Genomic DNA, 26,274 nt, shown 5'->3' with positions numbered 1-26,274 from the left:
GAAAATGTTAGTTTTTTGAATGCCTTTCCAGATGGACTGTACTTCTTTTTCCAAATTTTGCAGTATTTTCCAAATACTGCAAAATTACAAAACTGCATTCCCATTAAACAAAGTACATGTGCCACACCCTTCTCTGAGCTGTAACATAACACGGCACTGGAAAAAATACACTGCCGGATCACTAATGCAACACCACAATTGAGACAATGTTCACCAGTAAAATTACAGTAGTAAAATTATTACAACGTGTCATAGCAGTCATGGGGCGATCGTGGCTCAAGAGTTGGGCGTTCGCCTTGTAATCGGAAGGTTGCTGGTTCGAGCCCCAGCTTGGACAGTCTCGGTCGTTGTGTCCTTGGGTGAGACACTTCACACATTGCCTACTGGTGGTGGTCAGAGGGCCTTGTGGCGCCAGTGTCTGGCAGCCTCGCCTCTGTCAGTGCGCCCCAGGGTGGCTTGCCATCACCAGTGTGTGAATGGGTGGATGACTGGATATGTAAAGCGCTTTGGGGTCCTTAGGGACTAGTAAAGCGCTATACAAATACAGGCCATTTACCATTTATACTGTTTGTTTTCATTGAAAAATAATCGATATAAAATATTTTATATTACTTTACCTGTACTAGAGCAAGATGTGCGCCTATGTAATGGGCTACTTGCAGGAAATAATCGCAGGAATAGTTTGTGGCATAGATGGTTCATCTCCTGAGTAAAAAGATAACGGCAATACAAGTAACAGCGTTACTATTTTCAGTAATATATATCTATATAATATATATATCTATATATATTATATAGATATATATATAAAATATTTGGACAAAAAGGTGACGTTTTATTTTATCAGCTACCAGTAGCTGAGTAACCTCAGTCAGGAAGTACAGCTGAACATATAACCATGTCCACAGTCTTTTTTCACTGCTTATTCTCAACACGTTTAAATGAAGATACTCTTTATAAACAGTTAAATAAAATACAGGCATTTCATTAGGAGCCAGTATGATGTGATAATAATAATAACTGCATCATTCATGATCTGCTTGTATCCATGTTAGTGTTTAAAGTCCAACATCTCCCTCTAGTGGTCATATATAAACCATGTGTGAGGATGGTGTTAATGTAAAATGTGAATCATAGTGTTCCAGTCAGTCATCAGTGTGTCTCTGCACAGCTGTAATTAAAATGTGTTCAGAGGGCCTCAGTGTCTGAATGGTTCCAGTTCAGCTCCATAACAGCAGCGTCCCTGGTTTGATTCCTGTGTTTCAGCTCATATCTGCCTCTCTCACTGAGGGGGACGTAACTACATGGACATGGATTTGTTCATCAACCAAACTACAGATCACTGAGAGCAGAGGAGACTTTCTGCCATGTTTCTTTTCATATGTGTGAACTGACAAATGTTTTACTTCAGAAAAAATAAGAAATAAGAAAAAAAAAAAACACTGTTGTGTGCGCATAGTTATTGTGTTTAAATTTTAAATTAAAAAAATTTAATTTAAAATTAAAATTATTTGTAGTCTCCCACCACTATATTTGAACCAATAGAAAGCTGGTGCTCAGAGGAAGAGGGCGGGCATTACTTGGTGTCAGTGACAGAAATGAAAAAAAGCTCAAATGAGTGAGAAGGACGATGAAGGAAACATCTGTGCTGTGTCTGCTCTGTAAGTAGAATCTCTGTGTTTGTTTGAATTCTTGTACTTTGACTGTCTGCTCTCCTGATAACTGATGATGGAGGAGAAGACATGAAAAACAAATCAGGCTGAATTCAAGTTCAAAACACCACGAGGACCAACTGCAGGTCTGAACTGACTCTTTATCTTTGCTCAGGAGTCGAGGAAACACAGCAGGCAGTGAAAAGATCAAATCATTCACTCATTATATCAACACAACTTTGAAGTGACTTTAGTGGGTTATTTAAAGTATACAGTAGAGTCAGCACACTTTTTTCAGATTAAAAAACAGAAAAGAAAAAAAGAAAAACTTTAAATTCAGTAGCAGTCAGAGAAAAAGTGGAAGATGTCCAGTGTTGGGAAGGTTACTTTTAAAATGTATTCCACAACAGAATACATGCCCCAAAATGTATTTTGTAACATAGTTACGTCACTCAATGAGAGTAACAGATTCTGAATACTTTGGATTACTTAATATATTACCATGCTATTTACAACCACATGAATGTACTATTGCTGTGTGATTTATTACTGTTCCTAAAGGTTATTCACCATACCAATATCTTAATATAAATGAGTAACAGTAGGGTGGACATTAGGTAAGGCTGCACTTTTAGCAGCGATCTCGTATAGAAAACTATTCCACGCATATATAAAACAGGTCTGCGGCTCCGAACCGTAGTAAAGGCATCTCTGGCTGATACGTCGGGTTCCATATTGGACTCAAAACTAGCTTTACTTTGTTGTCTGGGTCAACTTTGCTAGCTAGAGACAGAGAGAGGCGTTGAAAGGGAAGGTTCCAGTGTTGGGAAGGTTACTTTTAAAATGTATTCCGTTACAGAATACAGAATACATGCCCCAAAATGTATTCTGTAACATATTCCGTTACGTTACTCAATGACAGTAACGTATTCTGAATACTTTGGATTACTTAATATATTATCATGCTTTTTACAACAACGTGAATGTACTATTGCTGTGTGATTTATTACTATTACTGAAGGTCCGCGACTCCGAGCTGTAGTAAAGGGACCTCTGACTAATACGGCGTGGTCCCTGTCGGCTCGTAGCCGAAAAATAGCTTTACTTTGTTGTCTGGGTCAACTTTTCTTGCGAGAGACAGAGAGAGGCGTTGAAAGGCTGCTCCAACGGAACTTATTGTTTTTGGAGGAAAACAGGAACACGGTGTACAGTCGAGTCTTAATAGCTTACTTACAACTGGGCTCGTCAGGCACTCTTCTTGGCTGCAGTGGTTATTATTATATTTACATGCTTCCAGCTCCTGTTTCTGCTCGATGACAACTCGTACTTTTCCACTCTCCTTTTTCTCCCTCCCTCGCTCACAGACACATAACGGGTACAGCAGTCCATTCTCACTGCAGCACGGACTACACTGTTTATGAGGCTACATTCTTTAGGGCGATGCCTGTAACACTCTGCCTATTGGCTTTATATTAAACATTTTTTTTAATAATAATTTAAAAAAATATTTCTTCACGTCATTATGCAGGCCGCAAGTAGAGGTGACATGGGCCGTGAGATTGAGACACAGGCATTAGAGCCTCTTAATGCGAGTTTTGTTCAGGTTCTACCGGCATGGAATTACCAGAAATAGAGAGGGCATAGCCTAACATAAGAAACAGGAAAAGGCCGCTGTGTAATCCATTTATTTCAACAAAGTAACTGTATTCTGAATACCACCTTTTTAAACGGTAACGGAACAAATACGTAACTGTGGTACATGTATAGTGTTACTCCCCAACACTGAAGATGTTTATCAAAATAATGATCTGTAAATCATATTTAACAGTACAGGTTTCACAGAGGTGCAGTGACTAGTGCCTGTGTAGGTTTACTTCAAAGTCCAAAGACATGTTTGGTTAACTCGGATAGTGAATGTTAGTCTGTGATGGACTAATGATCTGTACTCACCTTATAACAGCTGGAATAAATTGCAGCTTTTCCTCAACTGTAATTTGAATAACTGGTTAAAAAAATGGATGGATTGATGAAATATTCTACCAGATGGTTTTTAGATTTAATCACTTTATGTTCAGTCTTTTTTGAGAAAGAGATGAGTTTGTGTGTCATTTCTCTTTAGTTCTGATCTCACTGCTGAGCTGCACAACAAACCAAGGTCAGTAACCTTCTTCTGTCACAGTTTAAACCTGAGAAATGCTCAATGATATGACCTGATTGGGTTCATGTTTCAGAATTTAAAGTCCAACAGATCATAATTCTTTCATTTTAACCCTCACAGCTCGTCTGACTGTGAGTCCCAGCAGCTCTCAGTTCTTTAGAGGAGACTTTTTGTCTCTGAGCTGTGAGGAGGACGACAGCTCTGCTGGATGGACTCTGAGGAGAAATGCAACCAACCTGCAGAGGACCCAGTGTGGAGCAGAATGGGGAAAACCGACAAATTCAGCTAATTCTTCTTGTAGTATCAGCTACATTCTCACATCTGACAGTGGAGTTTACTGGTGTGAGTCCAGAGAGGGTCCCATCAGTAACATGGTTAACCTGACAGTCACTGGTAAGCTGAGTGTGTGGAGTTAGTGTTGATGAAGCTGTGTGTAAATGGATGAAATGCTGTAGTTTGTCTCTGTGTTGAGGTGGATCAGTGATCCTGCAGAGTCCTGTCCTCCCTGTGATGGAGGGAGATGACGTCACTCTGCTCTGTAAAACAAAGACCACTCCCTCCAACCTCCCAGCTGCTTTCTATAAAGATGGCTCCCTCATCAGGAAGCAGCCTACAGGTCACATGACCATCCAGCATGTTTCCAGGTCTGATGAAGGCCTCTACAAGTGTGACATCAGCGGTCATGGAGAGTCTCCATCCAGCTGGATCACTGTCACAGGTGACACACTCACCTGTCTGTGTTTCTGCAGCTTTCAACATTCACAATGTGACGACAACTTAATGACTGTGTTTGCTTTATTTTAGGGGAACACACCACCACACCTCCACCTACATCCACACCTCCACCTACATCCACCTCTCCTCAGGCTTTCACCTCCATCACTCTTCCTCCACCACTCTCTCTTCCTCTTCTCTCTCTGTTGTCATGTGTTGGATCAGTGTGTGTTGTGGTTCTACTGGTGTTACTGGTTCTGCTGGTGAGACGATGTGTTCACAGGAAACCTGAAGGTGAGACTCAGACTTCCTGATCTTTCATGTCTGAGTTTGTTTAGTAGAATAAAGTTCACATTCAAGTTTGAGAGTATTTGTGTTTAGAAGAAGATCATTCCATCTCTGTTTAGATATTGCATTTACATTGTCATTCATTTTGCATCACTTGATCAGATCAAGAAGAAGATGACATCATCACTCACGTCACGTACAACACTGTCAAGATATCAAATAATTCGCAACAGTCAATCAGGCGAAGCAAAGGTAGTGTTGTGTTGTTGTTTTTTCATGGCAGGTTTTATGGTGAGGCTCATTCCAGTTTCAGCTCCAAGTTATCATAGCAAACATGTTTTTTCAGTGTTCTTGATTTTTCTTGGATTACTGTGTTCATGAAGTGAACTAAACTCACATTTGGAGACTCACATGAACATAAGAGGAACTCCAGCTGTTGGTACTTCATTTTTTTGTATTTTAAAGTTTGTGCTTGGCATAATGCTCAGACTTTAGAGGACCTTGTGGTGACTGTTAAATTGGTGCTGTAGGAAATTGATTGAACTGAAGCTGTTTAACAGAATTTCACACATGAAGGAGATGCATTACTAAGATGGATGCTGAGTTTCTTTGTGAATGTGTGAATTGTTAATTTCTTTGTGAATTAATTTGGGATCAATCTGGGAGTGAGATCATAACAAAATAGTCTGTGAAGGTTCTCAGTCATCCAGGTCATCGTAGTCAAAGGAGCTTGCAAAGAAAAGCGTCTGGACTTCTTTAAGTTACTTGAAGACGTTTCACCTCTCATCCAAGAAGCTTCTTCAGTTCTAAGGTCAAATGGTGGAGAGTCCCAGGTTTAAACCCAGTGGGAGTTTCCCCCCAAAGAGGGACAAGATTATGTGACAGTGACATTATGAGCAGAGTTGGGAGTACAAAAGCGTTTTCTCTGACCTTTTCCCTTTGATTTTATTTATACAGTGTCAAATCGCAGCAAAAGTTGCCTCAAGCTGCTGTGTAGTATAAAGATAGAATCAGATTTAGGTTTCTGAAGACTATTGCTGATTTTGATGTATTTTAGACATGATCAGAAGGGTAAAGCTGTAGGTTGTAGAAAAGTAAGATAAAACATCTTGCTGAATTGATAAGATGTGCCTTCAGCAACCTGAATAAGCAGAAGAGACTGAAGCTCAGTCAGATGTATCCATCTGTGTTTTTAACTGTACTTACTGAGTGTTGTTCAGTGTGAGCTGGACTGTGTGTTTGTAGTCTGTGGTTAACTGAAGCTAACAGCTCTGCAGTCGTCCAGCATCCTGTTTCTGATAGAAAGAAAACACTTCAGCTGTCTCAAACTCAGCCTAAGAGCTTTGAAAAGATGAAGGTCAGCGAAAATGTCCTCATAATCCAAACCATGTCTTTAATGCACATTGGGACACCAATTTCTCAAATACAAATCAAATATTGCCACTTTCCATAAATGTCACCCTGTTTTAAAGCTGTTGCTTTCTATTAGAGGAAAATGCATGTAGAAATAATTTCTATGTGAAAATGATGTCTGCAAACAGACCTAAATCTATTTGTTCTCATAGTGTTTACTGTAGCATGAGATGGAACCTGTAACCCATTCAGGTCTTACTGCCCGTCCAGCTCTTGCAGGGTGCCATTATCGATACACTGTCGTCACATTCAGATTCTCTGTTTGTTCCAGCACAGTGTCAAGAGTCCGAAGGTGATAGTATGAAACCTGTTGTCACTTCTATTTGCACAAAAACAGCATAAATAGATTCAGTGGTTTCAGTTACCTCCCTGGATGGTATCAGCTGGATTTAAAGAACAAATTTACAGTTAACATGAGACGTTTAAAGAGAAAGACTGAACAGACCAAAGGTTCTGAACTGTGTTTTCAGCCTCTTAACCTGTTCTTCAGAACAATTCATTATTTTTAAAGTTCTTCATGTAAAACCACTGCACCTACTTCCTGCTGTTTAATGTTAGTCTGATGAAACTTCTCACTGCAGTGTGCGCTAGGTAGGTCTATAAAAGTATTCATGAGGTGAGAGTGTTCGTTGGCACTGAAACAAAATGGCAGCTTTGCGGTCGTCGACTTTTTTTTTCCTCAGAAATAGCCCGCAGTTCTATGCAGTCAACAGTAGGCGTTTAGAGGAGGAAACTGAAAAGCTGCTTCGGTTTATCAAGATTATCTCTTAATGCCTTCGTAACAATGCAGATATGAAGATTAAAATAAAATGTCTTGCTATAAATGTAGTGCAATAATAATCTTGCAGTTGTTGTACATGCAGTAATTTAAATGTATTTGATTATGCAGAGACAGATTTAGCTGACTCAGCAGTGAGACCTGAAGACATCAGTTATGGACAAACAATCATCAGAACAAGAAGGCCCAGGTACAGCTGATCTTTATCTTTGACTTTGGACAGAAACAAACTAACTGCTCTCTTTGTTTCCAGCCATTATGCTAAACTAAGCTAACAAAACCACACCAATACTCAAGCTCAGGGCTCAGACTTATCAAACCTCTCATCTCTCTGTCAGAAGTAAACCACTTCCTCTAAGTTTGACCTGTTCCTGAGCAAGATATGCAGCAGAATGTAAACCTGATTAAAGATTCTCGTAACAACACCAATATTAACTTTTAGTCTAGAACATGCAGAGCTGGATATGGGGTGTGTTTGTGTGTAGTCTGTGAACACAGGAATCAGTAGCATATGTTAGTTAAGCACTGTTGATTCTTCCAGATGTCTTGATACAGAAATGTATGTTTACTTTACATAATACTTATTAAACAAACAGAATAAACAGAACTGAGAAATGTGAAACAATTAAGAACACATTCAAACAGATTCATCAGGTAACACAAGGCCATTGATAAGACTGCTTAGACTAGCATATGGAAGCTACTCACAACATGGAGTGCAAAGATGCAGTTAGCGTCCATAGAAACTTCCCTCAACAAAATTTAACACGTCTTGCAATAAACTGAAAACACAAATGTCCTGACAGGTAATAAACCTACTACTGAAGGTTATTTCGTAAATGCACAGAAGGAAACGTCCAGTGCATGGTAAGCCAAACTGGCTCCTGTGCTGCTTTAGCTTGAAGGGCAACCAATCATGTGACTGTAATTAACTTCTTCACCAAAAGGTGTCACTGTTATGCCAACAAGTAATTTTAGGTCCTATCAAATTTAATTTCAGGGGTAATTCACCTAATAATATGTTTATGATGCCGTTTTCTCTTATTAAAATGTTTTTTGTTTCTTTATGATGTTAGAAAGAGAGGAGATCCTTTAATACGGTAATCTAAGGCATAGAAGTCTCTCCCAAATGCTGTTCAAACCTGCTGTTAGTGAGGGGCAGCCAGTCAGAAGAAATAAGTGCTAAAGCACAGGAACTAAAACCATTTGTTTCAGACAGAGGATGAACCATGGTGCTATACCAAGGCCCAGCATGAAAAACAGAATGATTGTTTTAATCTGTGTGTTTGTGTTCAGACTTTAAACCAGATCCTGACATCATCTGCTCTTCAGTCCACCAGTCCAACCAGTGACATCCAGTTGCTGTTCTCCACTTGATGCCCCCAACACTTCAGACCAGAGTACAACATGACCAGATTTTAATATTTCTTTCTTACTAAATAAGAAAAAATATTTTCCTTCTTTATCTTAAAATTTAAAAGTGCATTTCCTTGTAAAATCAAATGTAGAATAAATATGTATGTTTTTAATGTCTGCAGTGACATTGAAATTGTTTTAATGTTTGACCCTGCTGTTGTTACTGTAGCAGGGATTTAATTTCTAAATAAGCTTTTGTCATCATGTGTGTTTGTCACGTGGTTCTGTGGTTTTCCCCAAGCTGTTGGGGAGAAAATTTCAGTAGTTATGTATTTGTTGTGTTCATTGATAAACTCCTCACATCAGTACTAAAAGCAAATAAAAATCATCAAAATGAGGGAATATTAATCAGTGTAAACAGGACAGAAAAACATAGAAGATGCCCGTATATTTGAGACTAAAAAGTTTTTTGTTTTTTTTAAATTTTTTTGTTATTTTTAAACTAATGTTATTTTAAAGTAATCATGGTGGTGAATAAACCTGATGCTGACAATAGAAAATCAATAGGAAATTTGTTCCTTAAGCTGGGAAACAAATTAAATCACACTCAGAGTTAAAAAACAAAGAGCTAAAGTGTTTTGGTATCTGATAAACTACAAACTCATGAACATGTAACCTCCTGGACCAGCTCAGAGCTGCTCTAGTTAAACTTCTCCATGAATCTTGAAATGAGCAGGAGTGTAATTTGAAGGTTGCTGTCATCTTCTGGTGAAACCTGGTGTTACAGCAGAGCGGCCGCTTTATTAATGTCAGTTTAAGCATGAAAACCATTTTTTAAAATCTGTTAAACAAGTGAAGAAAATTCATGGAAATTTAATGGAAATAAAAATAAATAAATAAAATAAAATACGAGAGCGCTGTAAACACAATAATGACGAAGACTGATATTGAGAGTGACCTTAGACTTTATACTGAATACAAACAGAAATGCTCTTTGGTTTAATTTAACAGGCAAATCTCACGTAAAGAAGCCAAAACAAGAAAACTGACAAATATCAGAGTCCAGCAGTAACTGCTCCAGGATGTATTTTAGATTTAGTTGTGTGAATGTGACACAACTCCACACAAGTCCACAAAAAAGAGCAAAAACTCTGCTGTGGAGTAAATAAGAATATTATTTACTTAAGTTAAATTTGGCTCACTTTGACCCTTCACTTTTTGTCATTTGAAATTTGAAATAGTCGTATTGACCTACTGAGCAGCATCAAAGCACAACACATCCAGGTTTAACCCCCCCAGAACCAGCTCAGTCATCAGTGCAGTATATTTTAAAACATTTGTCCTTTTTATTTGAGCAGATTAGTCAGATGGTCTTAGATTTTACTCATGAGCTTGTTTTAAAGTACAAAAGCATTTCTGCAACGGACAATTGGGCATGAGGGTCATGAACTTCAAATCATATGCATCTGTGTTAAGTTTAGTTAGTTACTCTTGTTCATGAAGATACACAGTCATGTTGATTATCAGCTTTTGCTGGTCAAACTTGTCTTCTACAGGTACGACCTCGTACATCTGATATCTGATGTAAAGCAGGTTTTGTGACTATTTTTCTATCATATATCAAGAAATGTTTGCCCAACATTTTTATAATGTCTAAAGATCAGGCGAGGACAACACTGGATGACTGTTTTAAGCCATCATTCTGTGTAATTTGTGGTTTGTTGTGTTTGTTCTGGAACTGGATCAGCAGCATTTTATTGAGAGCACCAAAAAAACGATTATATAAAATTGATGACAACACCCTTTTATGCTTCCCGTGTTTCTTATTTATTTATTTAAGTTCTGTTCACTTAATCTGTTGTTTTACTGTTATTATGTATATATTATGTTATGTTACTTAGTTTCTACAGCTAAAATGCTGTAGAAACTAAGTAACATAACATAAGTAACAAATTTAAATCCCATTTTGATTTAAATGCTAAACACAATAAAACTGTTGAAATCACACAAACCGTTGCTGTTACTTTACTATTTAAGAAATGACAGAACATGTCAGTTCACATCCGGAGTTCATGAGAAACAAAGTCACCCCAAAGCTGCTGAACTGCATTCCATTAACACACAGACACATTTACTGTCAGTACATTTGTGGCACATTGAATTCCTCCTCAGCCAACTCTGAGATTATGAAACACAAAAGCAAACATGAGACAAAAGTTGGAAATGAATCAATAAATGACGGCCCTGTTTGTGAGGGCAGCATCAAAGTGACGTCTGACCTAATGTTCATTGTCACTGATTTTGATCTTGAATGTGAAAAGGTGCATGGGAAACATTCGTGAAGACGACCTGCGATTCAAGACTAAAATAAACAAACAAAACCTTAATTTTCTCAAAACAAAATGATGAAAAAAAGTGTTTTTAAATCATTTCTATTTTTAAACATATGATCTTATAAAAAAAGCCAAACAAATAGAAAAATCCAGAGATAGATGATATCATCGAATACACAATTTGTCATATAATGAACTGAATTACCTTGATTCAAATGCTATGTTGTAAACTATAGTAGAAAATTAGTGCGTAAAGAAATCAGCTATAAAATCAGCCTCCCAGAGAGGCTGATTTTCTGAAGTAAAAAAGTACATTAGTAAAACTGGCTAAAGTAAAGCTGGACACTGTTTGCATACAGTAACAATGATGATGTAAAATGCTGCATTTCTATATAAAGTAACAAGTTCAGGTGGAGGTGAAGTAGAGAAAAAGGTAACAATGTTGTACCAAAAAGTCCAACTAGACTTAACGGCAGTGTCGGAGGTCCAGGGAGAAAACCAGAGGAGGCACAGCTTCCCAAAGTGTTTCCACCGGAGTGATAATGGTTACAGAAAATACATAAATACATTAAATAACTATCTAAAAAGTAATGCTGAAATGACAGGGGTGCTGAATATCATTTCCCTGCTGAAAGTATATCCCACAATGGCACGTTGTTGCTCTTGGGCAAGAAACCAATTTTTTGGTGATTACACTGTCCTTTAATTATTATTGTTTTCATTTATTGACTTGTTATGTGACACCAACATCTCAGCGCTTAGCAAAATGAGGAGTAGATGAAGGTTCGACCTTTGACCTGTGGGTGGAGCAAACCCTAAATCGGCACATGACACAGTGAAAGCTACTGCTGAGACTAATATCATTTGTATGCATGTTCAAATTGAAATAAGTACATTTTTAAAAAAATGAGCTTGTTTAAAAATATCTGAAGACATATTTTTAGTTGTTTAAAGTCGTTTTAGTTCGTAATCTGAGCACTCTGGGTGAGTGACTCTATGCTGGTGGCATTTATGCAAATATAAATCTCTTCAAAAAGCCAATCTGTGTCTCACACAGCAGTGTGAGTGAATGTAGTCATTCAACTTCCTGTGGAGAGGGTAGGGACTGCTCTCATAAGGTGAGGCGGAAACAAAGGATTAAAAACAAACAGGAGGACAAAAACACGGTGAGTGTTACTGTGCATTTATGTGTTTTTTAGAATAATCAGAAAATTAGTTCCTGACTGGAAAACATGACATGAATGTTTCGCAAGTTAGAACAAAAACTGTGAATGTTGTTTTGGTTAGTTTTGGTGCTCAAGTTTGTGACTTAATCCAGAAAGAAGCATGATGGATAACATCAAATCTTTGCTTCATGGTCAGGTCATCTTCCTGTCAGCAGTCTTTCTGTGGTTTTTAAGAGAGAACAAGGATCTGTTCATTCATTAGGTGGCGGGTCGAATAGGTTTATTATGTGTGTGTGTGTGTTTGTATTTAGGTGTCATATGTGTGTTGTATTTCCTGTTCTGCAAGTCACAGGTTTCTATAAATATGTTTGTCAGGATTTTCAACCTGCACTCACAGTCGTTGTTGTTCTGCCAGACTGCCTAAAGATGAAAAGCTTAGCTGAGGACAGAGCAGAGTTTCCAGACATCAGCAGTATGTCCATGAACAGCGACAATTCTCGAGATTATCCTCCAGTCTTCAGTCATGATCCTGGATCCTCAGGCACAAAGTAAGAGACTGTTTCTGTTTTACTTATACAACACCACTTTTTGTCTTTTGCACAACCCACTCTCAATGTTGCACTTTTCTGTTTCACTGTCTTGTGTCTGTATCATTCACCTCTGTCTGGTGTTGCCCTGTGTTTTGCAGTCCTGTGTTGATTTTCTGTTATGTGTAGCACCATGGGTCTTGTAGGAACACTGTCTTGTTTCACTGTGTACTGTAACACATGGTTGAAATTACAATTAAGCAACTTGACTAGATTTTATTATTATTATTATTATTATTATTATTATTATTATTATTATTTTAGGCTTTATTGACACTTTAGCTCTTCTCCAGTCATTTTGATCAAAGCACTCGAAAAACTCACACAGTCATATTTTTAGCTGTGTTGCTGTCTCTCTGTAATATGTGCTTAATCTCTTTACATTTTTCCCCATGAAGTTTTGTAGTTTTATTTTCATTTGTAATATAGCTGATCTTCTACTTTATGTATGATTTTGATTTGGTTAGATGCTACACCTTACAAAGGAACATGCTCATAGCTAGACCTTTAATTAAGAGACTCAATTAACTAGCTTTGTGTGACTCATTATCCTTTTTACCAGTGTTTGAATTAGTGAATGTAGGTGAATGAAAAATAACTTGGATATGTAACATAAAAACCTAAACAAAACTGAAAATGTTAACTATAGATTCAAGAGTCGTGTTAAAAGGATGACCATGGTTCCAGTGGCTTTGAGAACATCCAGGGCTTCAGCTTCATGAGTCTGACAGAGGGATAAGCTGCTTAATGGCCACCAAGTAGAAGAACAATCTGGGCTTCATTCTATATTTGTGTTTCCAGACATCAGCAGCTCAAACACAGAGCAGAGTTTTCAGGATCCATGTCCATGAACAGTGACAATTCTCGAGATTATCCTCCAGTCTTCAGTCATGAACCTGGACCCTCATTCACAAAGTAAGTGACTGATTCTGTTGTAAATTGAGCAAATATGATTTTGTTTTTTGCAGTCTTTAATATTATTTAAGAAGAATTTCAGTCTCCAGATGTGCAAAGCTGGTAGAGACATACCCTAAAAGACTGGCAGCTGCAATTGCAGCAAAAGGTGGTTCTACAAAGTATTGACTCAGGGGGCTGAATAATTACACACACCCCACTTTGTAAATTTTGTAAAAAAACATTTGTAAAAAATGTTTGGAATCATGTATGATTTTCGCTCCACTTCTCACATGTACACCACTTTGTGTTGGTCTTTCACGTGGAATTCCAATAACATTGATTCATGTTTGTGGCTGTAATGTGACAAAATGTGGGAAAGTTCAAGGGGGCCAAATACTTTTTCAAGCCACTGTATTCAGCCGGAGCAAAGCAATAGAATCAACAAACAATAGTCACAAAAACAAATCACTTGAATCTGCCTATGGTCTCATCTTTGAAAGGAGAGACATTGGAGGAGAGAAATGGGCATGCTTTGGCCATGAAACACCTGTCTCTGTGTAAATATAACTCAATAGGAAAAGACCCGAGTTCTTGAAAGCTGTATTCCAATCAGAAACAATGAAATCCCAATCATCTAAATTACGCTTAGTCATCCTAATCAAGCAGCTAAAGGTTTTTCTCGCTAAGACAAGTTCTGGGCTGTGTGCCCTGCTGGTACAAAGAATCCAGCAGAGCAGCGCACACACGCACCAACCCCATCTGTCTTGACTTAATTACTTTTGTCGAACAACCTCTCACAAAGCAGCTGGTTTGCTGTCTCTCTGTATGTGTTTGACCTTTTAATTTTCTCTTTCATTTTTAAAATAACTGCTCTTTTAACAGTATACTTATCCATGATGATTAGTTAGATGATGCCAACTAAACACCTTTCACGTCAACATGCGCGTAGCTAACCCTGTGTTAAAATAGCGAGTTAATTAACTACCTTTGTGTGACTTATTATCCCGATTCCCGTTGCCAGGATTAGTTAATCCAGATGAAAGGAAAATGACTTTGATATGTAACAGAAAGAAATAAACAAAAAACAAACTCAAAAATATTAACTAAGGATTCAAAAGTGGCTTAAAAAGGATGACCATGGTGCCAGCTTCCCCTACAGAAAGTACAGTGGTTTTGAGAACATCCAGGGCTTCAGCCTCATGAGTCTGACACTGACAGAGCACCAGCTTAATGGCCAACAACAGGAACATAGAAGTAGAAGAACAATGTGTGTTTCATTCTGTGTTTGTGCTTCCAGACATCAGCGGCACAAACACAGAGCAGAGTTTCCAGACATCAGCCGTATGTCCATGAACAGCGACAATTCTCGAGATTATCCTCCAGTCTTCAGTCATGATCCTGGATCCTCAGGCACAAAGTAAGAGACTGTTTCTGTTTTACTTATACAACACCACTTTTTTTCTTTTGCACAACCCACTCTCAATGTTGCACTTTTCTGTTTCACTGTCTTGAGTCTGTATCATTCACCTCTGTCTGGTGTTGCCCTGTGTTTTGCAGTCCTGTGTTGATTTTCTGTTATGTGTAGCACCATGGGTCTTGTAGGAACACTGTCTTGTTTCACTGTGTACTGTAACACATGGTTGAAATTACAATTAAGCAACTTGACTAGATTTTATTATTATTATTATTATTATTATTATTATTATTATTATTATTATTATTATTATTATTATTATTTTAGGCTTTATTGACATTTTAGCTCTTCTCCAATCATTTTGATCAAAGCACTTGAAAAACTCACACAGTTATATTTTTAGCTGTGTTGCTGTCTCTCTGTAATATGTGCTTAATCTCTTTACATTTTTCCCCATGAAGTTTTGTAGTTTTATTTTCATTTGTAATATAGCTGATCTTCTACTTTATGTATGATTTTGATTTGGTTAGATGCTACACCTTACAAAGGAACATGCTCATAGCTAGACCTTTAATTAAGAGACTCAATTAACTAGCTTTGTGTGACTCATTATCCTTTTTACCAGTGTTTGAATTAGTGAATGTAGGTGAATGAAAAATAACTTGGATATGTAACATAAAAACCTAAACAAAACTGAAAATGTTAACTATAGATTCAAGAGTCGTGTTAAAAGGATGACCATGGTTCCAGTGGCTTTGAGAACATCCAGGGCTTCAGCTTCATGAGTCTGACAGAGGGATAAGCTGCTTAATGGCCACCAAGTAGAAGAACAATCTGGGCTTCATTCTATATTTGTGTTTCCAGACATCAGCAGCTCAAACACAGAGCAGAGTTTACAGGATCCATGTCCATGAACAGTGACAATTCTCGAGATTATCCTCCAGTCTTCAGTCATGATCCTGGATCCTCAGGCACAAAGTAAGAGGTTCCTTTTGTTGTAAACTGAACTGAAGATGATTTTGCTTTTTGCAGTCTTGGGTATTAATTCAAATGGGTTCGTGGGGTGGGGTCACTGGAATTTTCTCAACCACTTTAGCGACAGGTTTTATTTAAAATTAAATATCAAGGTGTGAAATGACTGCTTTTGGAGGAATTCATTGGAAATTCATCTGGAAAAGTCTGGAAAGTCTCATATATGAGCAACAATTGTGTGTTTCTTTCAGTTTGTATGATTTTTTTAACATATTTATATTGTTTATCCATTAAGTTTTGTAGTTTTATCTTTAACCTCCTAGGACCTGGCATCCACATATGTGGACATCACATTTTGAGTTATTTAGATTCTTTGTTTTTACATTCAGCGGGTCCCAATCAGCACAAATATCACAGAGAAATTTAAAATGCATGCTGTGGAAGAGCTTGGGTCTTAGGATGTTACCTACTGCTCTCCTATCAGTGCATTTAACCATGATCTTAATTGGTTAGATGCTCCCAACCACACACCTGTAATGTGTAGTGATGTGCGATACCACTGATTTCCTTTCCGATCCGATACCAAGTACTTTTCAGGGTGGTATCGACGATACTGATCCGATACCGATACTTTATACAAAAAAACGTATTTTATTTATTGTATCTCAAATTATAGCGTCATAATGATTACAGGACATCAGATTACTTGTTCATCATATAGAAATAAAAAAAACTGAAGTTGTGCGCTATTTGAACACGTTGCCTGCCTGCAGCACTAAAGAACTCCGTGAGAGACGCGATTCGTCTCAACATACGCGCCTCAAATTCTGTGATATGATTTACTCTGAGGTGTTTGACAAGGTTAGTGATGTTGCCACAACCAAACATGCCAACCCTCCCGATTTTTCCGGGAGAATCCCGGAGCCACCATTCTCCCGAATTTCCACCTGGACAACAAAATTGAAAAACCATATTGCAGAATTCATAGCGCGGCCGAGCCAATTCCAGTTTCCAACAATGGCGGCAGCTGCTTAGTTTTAATATTACTCTTATTTCTCTTTCTGGGTCGCAAAAAAACCCAACTTTTAACATGTTTTCAGGTGAGAATGTAGCTGTGTAAACTTCAAATATCTGAGCCGATCGACACATCGTCTTCAAACCCCTGCAGGCTTTCACTACTCGGGTTAAACATGATATATAAGTCACTTTGATAATTTAAAAATGTTAATTGTTTGGCCTTTTCAGTGTTTTGTTTGTTCGTGAGTAAATCGGTTTGGCTTTTAAATGTTTAAATTAAATTTAACTTTATTAATCCCTTGGGTGGGTTCCTCCGGGGTTTTCACACAGCTGAATAAACGTCAAACAGAAAACTAATTAAAGAAAGTGTGAGACGGTCGAGAGTTTACGCCAGCGCCCGGTTATGTTTTAGAGAGCAAGGAGCAGACAGCTGAGTTTCACTCCACCGAGGGAACTCATGACGTCCTACCCGGCTTTCTTTAGACCGCGAAGGGCGGGTCCTCAGGTGGAAGCAGCCTCTGAATTTGGACACCCCCGCTGTTTCCAGGCCGGCCAATAATAACGGTGACATTTAACGTATTTTATCCGATAAATAAACACTGTAAAATGTGCCCTTTTGATTGTCTCCCTAATTCTGAGGTCTCAAGGTTGGGAAAGTATAGCCACAACACCTCACTCTTGGAGCACGTTTTTGCCACATGTATCTCAAACCACGTCTCAGCTGTTTGTGGAGGTAAAATACGTCCGCACAATTAGGCTCAGCCATTGTTGTGAGTGCGCACGCCAAGGCGCTGCGAGACATTTATACAGCCGTATTTCGCACATGACTATGAAAGGCGGAAGAGGAAGTAGTTCCTTTGAATGTAGACAATCCGAATGTTATAGTTTCTTTCCACTGTGTTGCTGTTAATGATAAACTACAAATTAACCCTCAATTATTAAAAATATCGATATTTTAATGTGAGAATCGATCCTAGAACATAAATGACTGGTATCGGAGGAATCGATATTTCAGGATCGATCCGCACATCACTAGTAATGTGAACACATTCGTAGCAAGACTGCCAATTCCTTGGTTACAATTATTTAAGGATAAAAATTATTTCCAGGATCCAGCTCTATATCCATGAACAGTCACAAGTCCAGAGATTATCGTCCAGTCTTCAGTCATGAACCTGGACCCTCAGTCACACAGTAGGAGACTGATTCTGTTGTAAAGTGAGCTGATGATGATTTTCTTTCTTGCAGGCTTTGATATTGTTTCAAAGGGGTTTTGTCAGAGTGGAGTCACTAAATGATATTTAACCAACTCCAGAGTAGGTTATTTTTTAGATTAGAAATCAAAATGAATTAAATGACTGCTATTGGAAGTGTAAAGTCTGTGGAGAGCATAAGGCACCATTCTTCAAAGCTCTGGGTAAATTCTGTCTTCCAAAAACAGGGAATTATTTGGGTGAACTTTATTTTAACATGCCAGCTTTTTTCTAGTCTTTTTGAGAAAGGCTTTGATAATCTTTTTTGTTTTGTCTTTTTGTTTTTCCCCAAGCAGGCTCTTTTTAAAATCGATTTAAAATGACGAACCTAGGCCATAAACATGAAGTAATATGGGGTGGCTATAGCTGAGGTGGCAGAGCAGGTCAGCCACTAATCAGAAGGTCGGTGGTTTGATCCCAGGCTGTCTCCTGCATGCCAAATATCTTTGGGCAAGATACTAACCCCATGTTTGCCTACTGGTGGTGGTCAGAGGGCCCGGTGGCGCCAGTGTCCGGCAGCCTCGCCTCTGTCAGTGCGCCCCAGGGCAGCTGTGGCTACAATAGCTTGCCATTGTGTGGGTGAATAACTGAATGTACTGTAAAGTGCTTTGGGGTCGTTAGGGACTGAGTAAAGCATTATACAAATTCAGGCCATTTACCATTTTAATAGACTGTTTGTCCAAAACTGAGCTGATAGTCAGTTGTCAGCAGAAAGAACTTTTTTTATGAAGTCTAACTATCTTTGCCTATGTGTTAATGCATTCCAAGCAAATGTTTCTGGGTCATTCACAATTTATTAGCTATAGACATGAGCACTGACATGTCCTATTTCATTACGTGTTTCTGTCTTTGAAACAAAGTTTCCAGAAGGTATGTAAACTTGGGTATATTCTGAATTTATTTTGGTATTCACAGAGATGTGGCACTGGTTGGGGAGCCACTGTCCTGCTGTCCTTTGTGTCAGAATGTCTTGAAGGATTCATCAAGAAAGTCCTCCTGTCCCCAATGTGGAGAAAGATCCAGAACCAGACCTGGTCTGCAGACAACCAGTAAGAGCAGCTGTTGAAAAAGAAAGACTTAACACCTTTCTGCTGATGGACTGATTTTTTATTTTTTTTTGGAAAAACTGCACTTCTTATTATGCTATTGACACATTAACCAGTTTTCTTGCTCTCTAGTTTTATGGGTTTTTGGTTTTAATTTCTGTCAACAGATGCTCATCTGCAGAAAATTTCAGATGCACTAAAGCTCAGTCTGAGAACAAGATATGAACATGTGACTGAGGAAACTAATAAAACAGGATGTGGAGCCCTCCTCAGAATGATTTACACTGAGCTCTACATCACTGAGGGACAGAATAAAGAATTTTGCTTCCAACATGAGGTGAGGCAGGTGGAGAGCGCTTCCAAGAAGAATATCCTCCTTGAAACACCAATCAGCTGCCAGGACATCTTTAAAGCCTTGCCTGACCAACAAAGACCCATCAGAGTGGTTCTGACATATGGCGTTGCTGGCATTGGAAAAACCTTCTTGGTGCAGAAGTTCACTCTGGACTGGGCAGAGAACTTAGAAAACCAACACATCAGTGCGGTGGTTGTGCTTTCATTCAGAGAGCTGAACTTGGTCAGAGATGAGCAGTACAGTCTCCTGGAGCTGATCCATGATTTCTATCCAACATTACAGAGCGTCACAGCAGAGAAGCTCACTGTGTGTAATCTTTTGTTCATCTTTGATGGCCTGGATGAAAGCAGACTTTTGTTGGATTTCACAAAAAGGAAGCTTTTGTCTGATGTCACACAGAAGTCAACCATCAGTGAGCTGCTGACAAATCTCATCGAGGGGAATCTGCTTCCCTCTGCTCTCATCTGGATAACTTCCCGACCCGCAGCAGCCAGTCAGATTCCTCCTAAATGTGTTGACAGGATGACAGAAGTGCGAGGCTTCACTGACTCTCAGAAGGAGGAGTACTTCAGGAGAAGATTCAGAGATGAAGCATTCTCCAGCAGAATTATCTCCCACTTGAAAACATCCAGGAGCCTTTACATTATGTGTGGGATCCCAGTCTTCTGCTGGATCACTGCTACAATTCTGGAGCACATGTTGACTACAGAGGAGAGAGCAGAGCTGCCCAAGACCCTGACTGACATGTACTCACACTTCCTGCTGGTTCAGATAAAGAAGAAAAAGCACAAATACTCTGAAGGGCATGGGACAGGTGTACAGAAGCTTACCAATGCTGACAGGGAAGCTCTTCTGAAGTTGGGGCAGCTAGCATTTGAACATCTGGAGAAAGAAAATATCGTTTTCTACCAAGAAGACTTGGAGCAGTGTGGTCTGGATGTCACAGAGGTCTTGGTGTACTCAGGAATTTGTACAGAGATCTTCAAAGAAGAATCTGTGATCTTCCAGAAACCAGTTTACTGCTTTGTTCATCTGAGCATTCAGGAGTTTCTGGCTGCAGTCTACATGTTCCACTGTTACACCAACAGGAAGACAGAGGTGCTGCAGGACTTCCTTAGCAAAGACATCTCATCTCTGGAAGATCTTTTGAGCAATGCCATGGAGAAATCTTTCCTAAGTGACAGCGGCTACCTGGAACTGTTTGTTCGCTTCCTTCATGGCCTCACTCTGAAGTCCAACCAGAGACTCTTAGGTGGTCTGCTGGGTCAGACAAAGAGCAGTCCACAAATCGTCCAGAGAGTCATCAACAACCTGAAGGAGATTAAAACTTATGATAAGTGTCCTGACAGAAGCCTCAACATCTTCCACTGTCTAATGGAGATGAATGACCTTTCGGTACATCGGGAGATCCAAGACTTCCTGAAGTCAGAGAACAAATCTGTGAAGAAACTCTCTGGAATTCAGTGCTCAGCTCTGGCATATATGCTGCAGATGTCAGAGGAGGTTTTGGATGTACTGGATCTGATGAAATACAACACATCACAGGAGGGACGACAGAGACTTGTTGCAGCTGTGAGTAACTGCAGAAAGGCTCGGTGAGTCCAGATGTGATTAATAATATAAATTAGAGTAGATTTATAGTTTAGTTCTTTAAATGATTCTTACTATAACATTCTCATGATTCTTTTTACACTGTTCCTGTTATTTATTTAATTAATTTATTTATTAGAAACATTAAATGTCAGTTTAAGAGTGTCTTTTAAAGCTACTTAAATCCCATAAAAAACTATTTTTTACTCAATAATTTTCTGGTTAGTTAATTTTTTGCATGTCTATAGCTTCAGTTGAAGCAGCCATTGTGGCCACATGTGAAAAGGATGGGATAACACTGAATGTTGTCATAGTGATTTGATTTCAGCAGTGCAAATACAAAAGTCAGTGACAACTATTGCTGCGGAAACACTAGCTGGTAGTCAGGCTGTACACGTGGTATTATATTTGTAACAAATAAACAAAAATATTCTTCCATTGCTCACAAACAGTTTACAATCATCCACAAACAGTATACATTGGACTATTTACATTTGACACATAAGAACTGGGTAGGTCCTAATCAACTGTAACTTCCAATAATGTCAGGATAAAAGAAGCGTCTTAAGAGCTGCGTCTGTCATAAAATAAAACAGGTAATAAGACCAGCTGCCTATTTAGACTACGAGTGAAATGGCAGCTTACAAATGGACAGCAGACACAGACAAATAGGCACACACAGATACAAACATCCATTCCCACCCACATGCTCTCATATTGTCATATGTCTGAATGTTCTGCACACTGCCAAACACGGTAAGAAAACTGTTTGACTCCACAGCTAGTTAAAGCCCCGTTAGTCCACAGTGCCGATTGTGACTACTCCCCCTGTGCACAATTACGATGTATTAAAGGAACAGAACGTAAAAACGAAATAAGGAAAGAAAATACAACTTAACTGTAAATGTTACACTAAACAAAATTGTAAAGTAAAAACTGAAATTCCCCATTATCTTACACTTTATCCTCATCCAAAATAATTCAAATCAAATTAGTAACAAATATACACTCTGTGAAATCTGAGTAAAGTCATAGATATATAGACCTTTTATCTTATGCAAAAACATTATCTATTTAATAAATCTTGACAACATCACTACGAGCGGCCATAAACCACTGATCATATGCAAAAGAGACTAACACGTAATAGTCGACGAATGCATCTGCACATCCAAATCACACGACAGATGTAAGACAATGTAGCAGCATGATGCAGCCTTGCCGAGTCTCCATTCAAATTGTGCCAAAAGTGCAAACTTCAAACTATTTACCAGGTTTTAGGTTGTGAAGTAAAACCAGACTTATGATAAATAATTTATGCCATGCTTATTCCTGAAAACTGTCCCTCTTTTCTCTCCTTGGCTTGCATATTAAATCTACAGAAAGATTAAAAATCGGTGGGTCTGACAGAGACTGGGAATAAATAATGTTTCATGTCAAACATTCAGATCAATTGAAACACTGATGTCAAGACAAAGTGTCCAGTTGTTTTTCATTAAGTGTATGAAGTAAATATAATGTGTCTTCTTCATAATAACATATTTTCTAACACATATGTCAACACAGACTTCACGATGTTTGGCTCTCAGAGAATCACTGTAAAACTGTGACCTCAGCTCTGATATGCAACAACTCCAATCTGAGAGCTCTGCAGCTGAGTTCAATCAAGCTGCGGGATCCAGCAGAGGCACTGTTTGCTAGTCTGGGGCATCCAAACTGCAGACTGGAGACACTCAGGCCAGTTAACTGAATCTGTTGTTATTTCTGAAGGTCTTTTGAACTGTGAAGTTATGTCCTTATAACTCAACTGCTGTGTTGTTAGACAGATGATGCAGAGGCACCGATCCAACTTTATTTTTTTTATTTATTTTGTGGTTCCAATAGTATACCTTAACTTTATTCATCCAGGACCTCTATTTTAGTGGGTGATTGTGGGAACTGTTTAAATGAACAAGATATATTTTAATTGATTCCTTCAAATCCAGCACGTATAATATTGGGAAATCATACACACAATTACAGGAATCTAAAAATCTTCAGCCCAGTATTGTACCAGTAACCATGACTATGGAACGCCAGGACTGCCATAATGAATTAATTAAATACACCATTAAATAATTAATTAAATGTGTCAATAATTAATTAAAATTGGAATTAATTAATTAAATAAATAGTTATGACACATGTAATTAATTAATTATTGACACATTTAATTAATTATTTATGTATTTCACATTTTAATTAATTATTGACACATTTAATTAATTATTGACACATTTAATTAATTATTTAATGATATATTTATTTATTTCATTTTGGCAGTCCTGACGCCTGGCTCTCGTCATGAAATAATTTTATCTGTCAGCCTCACCCATCAAACTCAGGGGGCGGGGTTAACGCTGCCCATGCAGCTTCTCTAACATTTGATTGGTTGCCGTGCAAAGTAAGTCAAAACAGGTCGATCCTAGATAATCGATTGCTTGTGTAGACTTGGGGCAGCCAGTTATCCCAGAATGCAGATCAAATCACAGGCAGCAATGGTGGTGGTGTAGTTTTAAAATACCCCGTTTTTCTGTCACCAGCTACACTTTTAACAGTGTTTTAGCCGCGAATGTCGCGCCGTATGTCTGGTCAGGTTGTCAACATAGAACATGCTTGCAAAAGTGCTCAGATGTTTTCAGAGATTTCACTAGCTCTGCTAACAGTTAGCATGCAGAGCGCACCGAGGGGGTACATTAACCGGTTTGTTTACATATTCCACTCTCCGTGTTCCACATGTTGCATTCGCAGATTCTCATTTTCACCGAACGATCGTCTCTTTCCGCCTGGTCTTGTGTCTCTGTGCTTCTGTAACATAAAGAACGAGCTGACATTTTTCTCACGAAACCAGCGATCAGCTCAGCAGACCCTCAGTTTACCTCCATGCATCCTCCTCCTCATCTGTCAGCTGTTTAACACCTGCTGCTAATTCAAGAAACACGCCTAGTTACCTGGTGATAGTCACAGTTTAACTGCACAAGATAAGTAAATATAGTATTTTCCCCGAGCGCAGAGCTGCTGGAGCTTGTTTCCTTACAGAGCACTTTATAGGCGAGCCAGCTTTATCAGCGGCTGATGTCCAATCACCGGCACACAGCTTTCAAACCTCAGCTGAGTTTTAGCTCTCAGTGGTTAAACGCTGGACTTCATTCACTCAGGTTCTGTCTGTCGGGTCACGTTTACTTCGCTGTTTTATTTACAACTGAGCAAATCGGTTTGGCTGAGGTTAAAGTTACGTTTCATAACTGCATAGTTTCACAGACGTTTAATGGTTCACTGGCACATGTGTTAGACTGAACTATCATCTAAATATCATCTGTTTTTTAATAGTTATTCAACTGTATTCTAAGCACCAGCTGTCTGTTAGAATGTGATTTTTTTTCTCTCTCTGTTGGCAGAGGTATAAAAATGCGCAGGAAAATCTGACATGCATGGCGAACTTCACCGACGATATTTAGGGAGGAATAAACACACATCAAACATAAATGAACCATTTGTCTGTCTCCATAATTGAGAGCATTTTCTCTTCTTATGTCAACACTCTCTCTCTTTTTTTTTTCTTTTTTTTTGCTTTTTCGGTCATGTTATGTTTACCTGTCAAAGGCTTGTTACAAACTATGAAACACATTGTGCAGACTTCTGGATGTTAGAAGAAAACGAATACTGCTCATGAATGAGACTAAAGGCAGGAAGGTGTCCTTTAAAACTAAACATGTTAATAGGACCTCCCTGTTTATATCATAGTTTAAGATATAGCACGTGTATTTCAGTAATAGCCTGCTGAGGCCACTATACGTGCTGGCCTCATATCAAATGTGAAGGCAGACTGAGTCTATGTTTGACGTTTTTTATATCTAATCTTCCTTTTCAAACATTTAAACAGCAGCGAGTCTGCAGCTGAGGGAATACAAATTCAAATTGTCGGAACAGGTTTGCTCGTTTCTTGGATTCATTTGGTGATTTATTAAATGTATAACTGTTATTCTAATCTGCTGCTGAGTCTCTTACACTTTTCTTTATGCTGTATATTTTCATGTCTCTGGAATAGTTGGCAGTTAGATAGTCAGCTGGGAAACTTTGTGTTAACTCATGGAGCTGAGGATATCGTGGATATGCTGACCTCGCTGCGTGGTGTACAGAGCGAGGTCAGCATGATTAATATTCACAATAAAAATATTAGCCGAACATCATGAAGTCTGTATGTGTTTCATAGTGTCGAACAACCTTTGTACAGTTAAAGCCAGCAGTTACTACATGACGGAAACACCAACGTTATCTCTTTTATGTGTTTATACACAGGTCACGCTGATTACTGAACAAAAACCCAAAGATCAGATGTTAAACAGATTTATTTGCTCTCTCTCCTCCTTAAACATGTTTTTAATGTTAGTTATAATTCAGAATTGGCGACTGAAACACGTAGGACACATAAGAACATCAGGAAATAAAACACCGATAAATATAACCTCAGTAAAAGAAGTCAGCGGGGGTTACTACAGCTGTGTACCGGGGCCTGCGCTTTGTCGGTGGGATTGCTTGCGAGGCGAGCGGGTCTATCCCACGCTTTGCCGTGAGACTGGGACGACATCTCCGAAATCATCGAAACACTTTTGCAAAGAGGCTGTATCTTGACAAACCGACCAGACACATGAAGATTAAACCACTACATTCTAAAAAGATATTAAAACGGTATTTGGTGACACACAAACAGGGTTTTTCAAAGCTCAGTTCTGTTAGCTTCCACATGCTGGTTGTTGTGTGCTAGAAACAATGGCCACCAGGCCAAAGCAATGGTTTTGACTCGATCAGCGTTAACCCCGCCCCCTGAGTTTGATGGGTGAGGCTGACAGATAAAATTATTTCATGATGAGAGCCAGGCGTCAGGACTGCCAAAATGAAATAAATAAATATATCATTAAATAATTAATTAAATGTGTCAATAATTAATTAAATGTGTCAATAATTAATTAAATGTGTCAATAATTAATTAAAATGTGAAATACATAAATAATTAATTAAATATGTCAATAATTAATTAATTAAATGTGTCAATAATTAATTAAAACGTGAAATACATAAATAATTAATTAAATGTGTCAATAATTAATTAATTACATATATCATAACTATTTATTTAATTAATTAATTCCAATTTTAATTAATTATTGCCACATTTAATTAATTATTTAATGGTGTATTTAATTAATTCATTATGGCAGTCCTGGCGTTCCATATTCGGGGCATGT

At 38.4% G+C, this 26,274-nt stretch overlaps 2 protein-coding genes across 10 annotated transcripts in view; both read left to right on the top strand.

Annotated features, from left to right (window-relative positions):
* Positions 1-29: 29 nt before the first annotated feature.
* Positions 30-10,162, top strand: LOC309694529 (sialoadhesin-like). 2 transcript variants are annotated; one of them, XM_082514684.1, is made up of 8 exons: positions 30-1,661; positions 3,772-3,807; positions 3,931-4,203; positions 4,283-4,528; positions 4,615-4,818; positions 4,975-5,064; positions 7,115-7,193; positions 8,300-10,162. In XM_082514684.1, exons 1-8 carry the CDS (start codon positions 1,631-1,633, stop codon positions 8,304-8,306), a joined length of 966 nt encoding a protein of 321 aa, XP_082370810.1. In that variant the 5' UTR covers positions 30-1,630; the 3' UTR covers positions 8,307-10,162. The 2 variants fall into 2 exon arrangements, with proteins under 2 accessions (XP_082370810.1, XP_082370811.1); XM_082514685.1 differs by lacking the exon at positions 3,931-4,203.
* A 1,624-nt stretch (positions 10,163-11,786) lies between these two features.
* Positions 11,787-26,274, top strand: part of LOC309693394 (NLR family CARD domain-containing protein 3-like) — a 28,796-nt gene continuing 14,308 nt past the window's right edge. For 4 of the 8 annotated variants that reach the window (XR_014272641.1, XR_014272642.1, XR_014272643.1 and 1 more), the window contains exon 1: positions 15,763-17,939. Coding sequence is in view for 5 of the 8 variants with exons in the window: in XM_082512537.1 (XP_082368663.1) it covers positions 17,872-17,939 (68 nt within the window). In the remaining 3 variants the exon portion in view is untranslated. Of the gene's footprint in view, positions 11,859-12,233; positions 12,407-13,246; positions 13,361-14,639; positions 14,760-15,620; positions 15,735-15,762; positions 17,940-18,913; positions 19,048-19,211; positions 20,995-22,555; positions 22,727-26,274 lie in introns of those variants that run through there. The other 4 variants (XM_082512535.1, XM_082512533.1, XM_082512534.1 and 1 more) reach the window with 3 other exon arrangements.

The sequence above is a fragment of the Aulonocara stuartgranti genome, assembly GCF_965226115.1.
Source record: "Aulonocara stuartgranti genome assembly, chromosome: 3".
NCBI classification, from domain to species: Eukaryota; Metazoa; Chordata; class Actinopteri; order Cichliformes; family Cichlidae; genus Aulonocara; species Aulonocara stuartgranti.
Note: the sequence above shows the minus strand (reverse complement) of the source record. Positions and strands in the feature narration are given on the sequence as shown.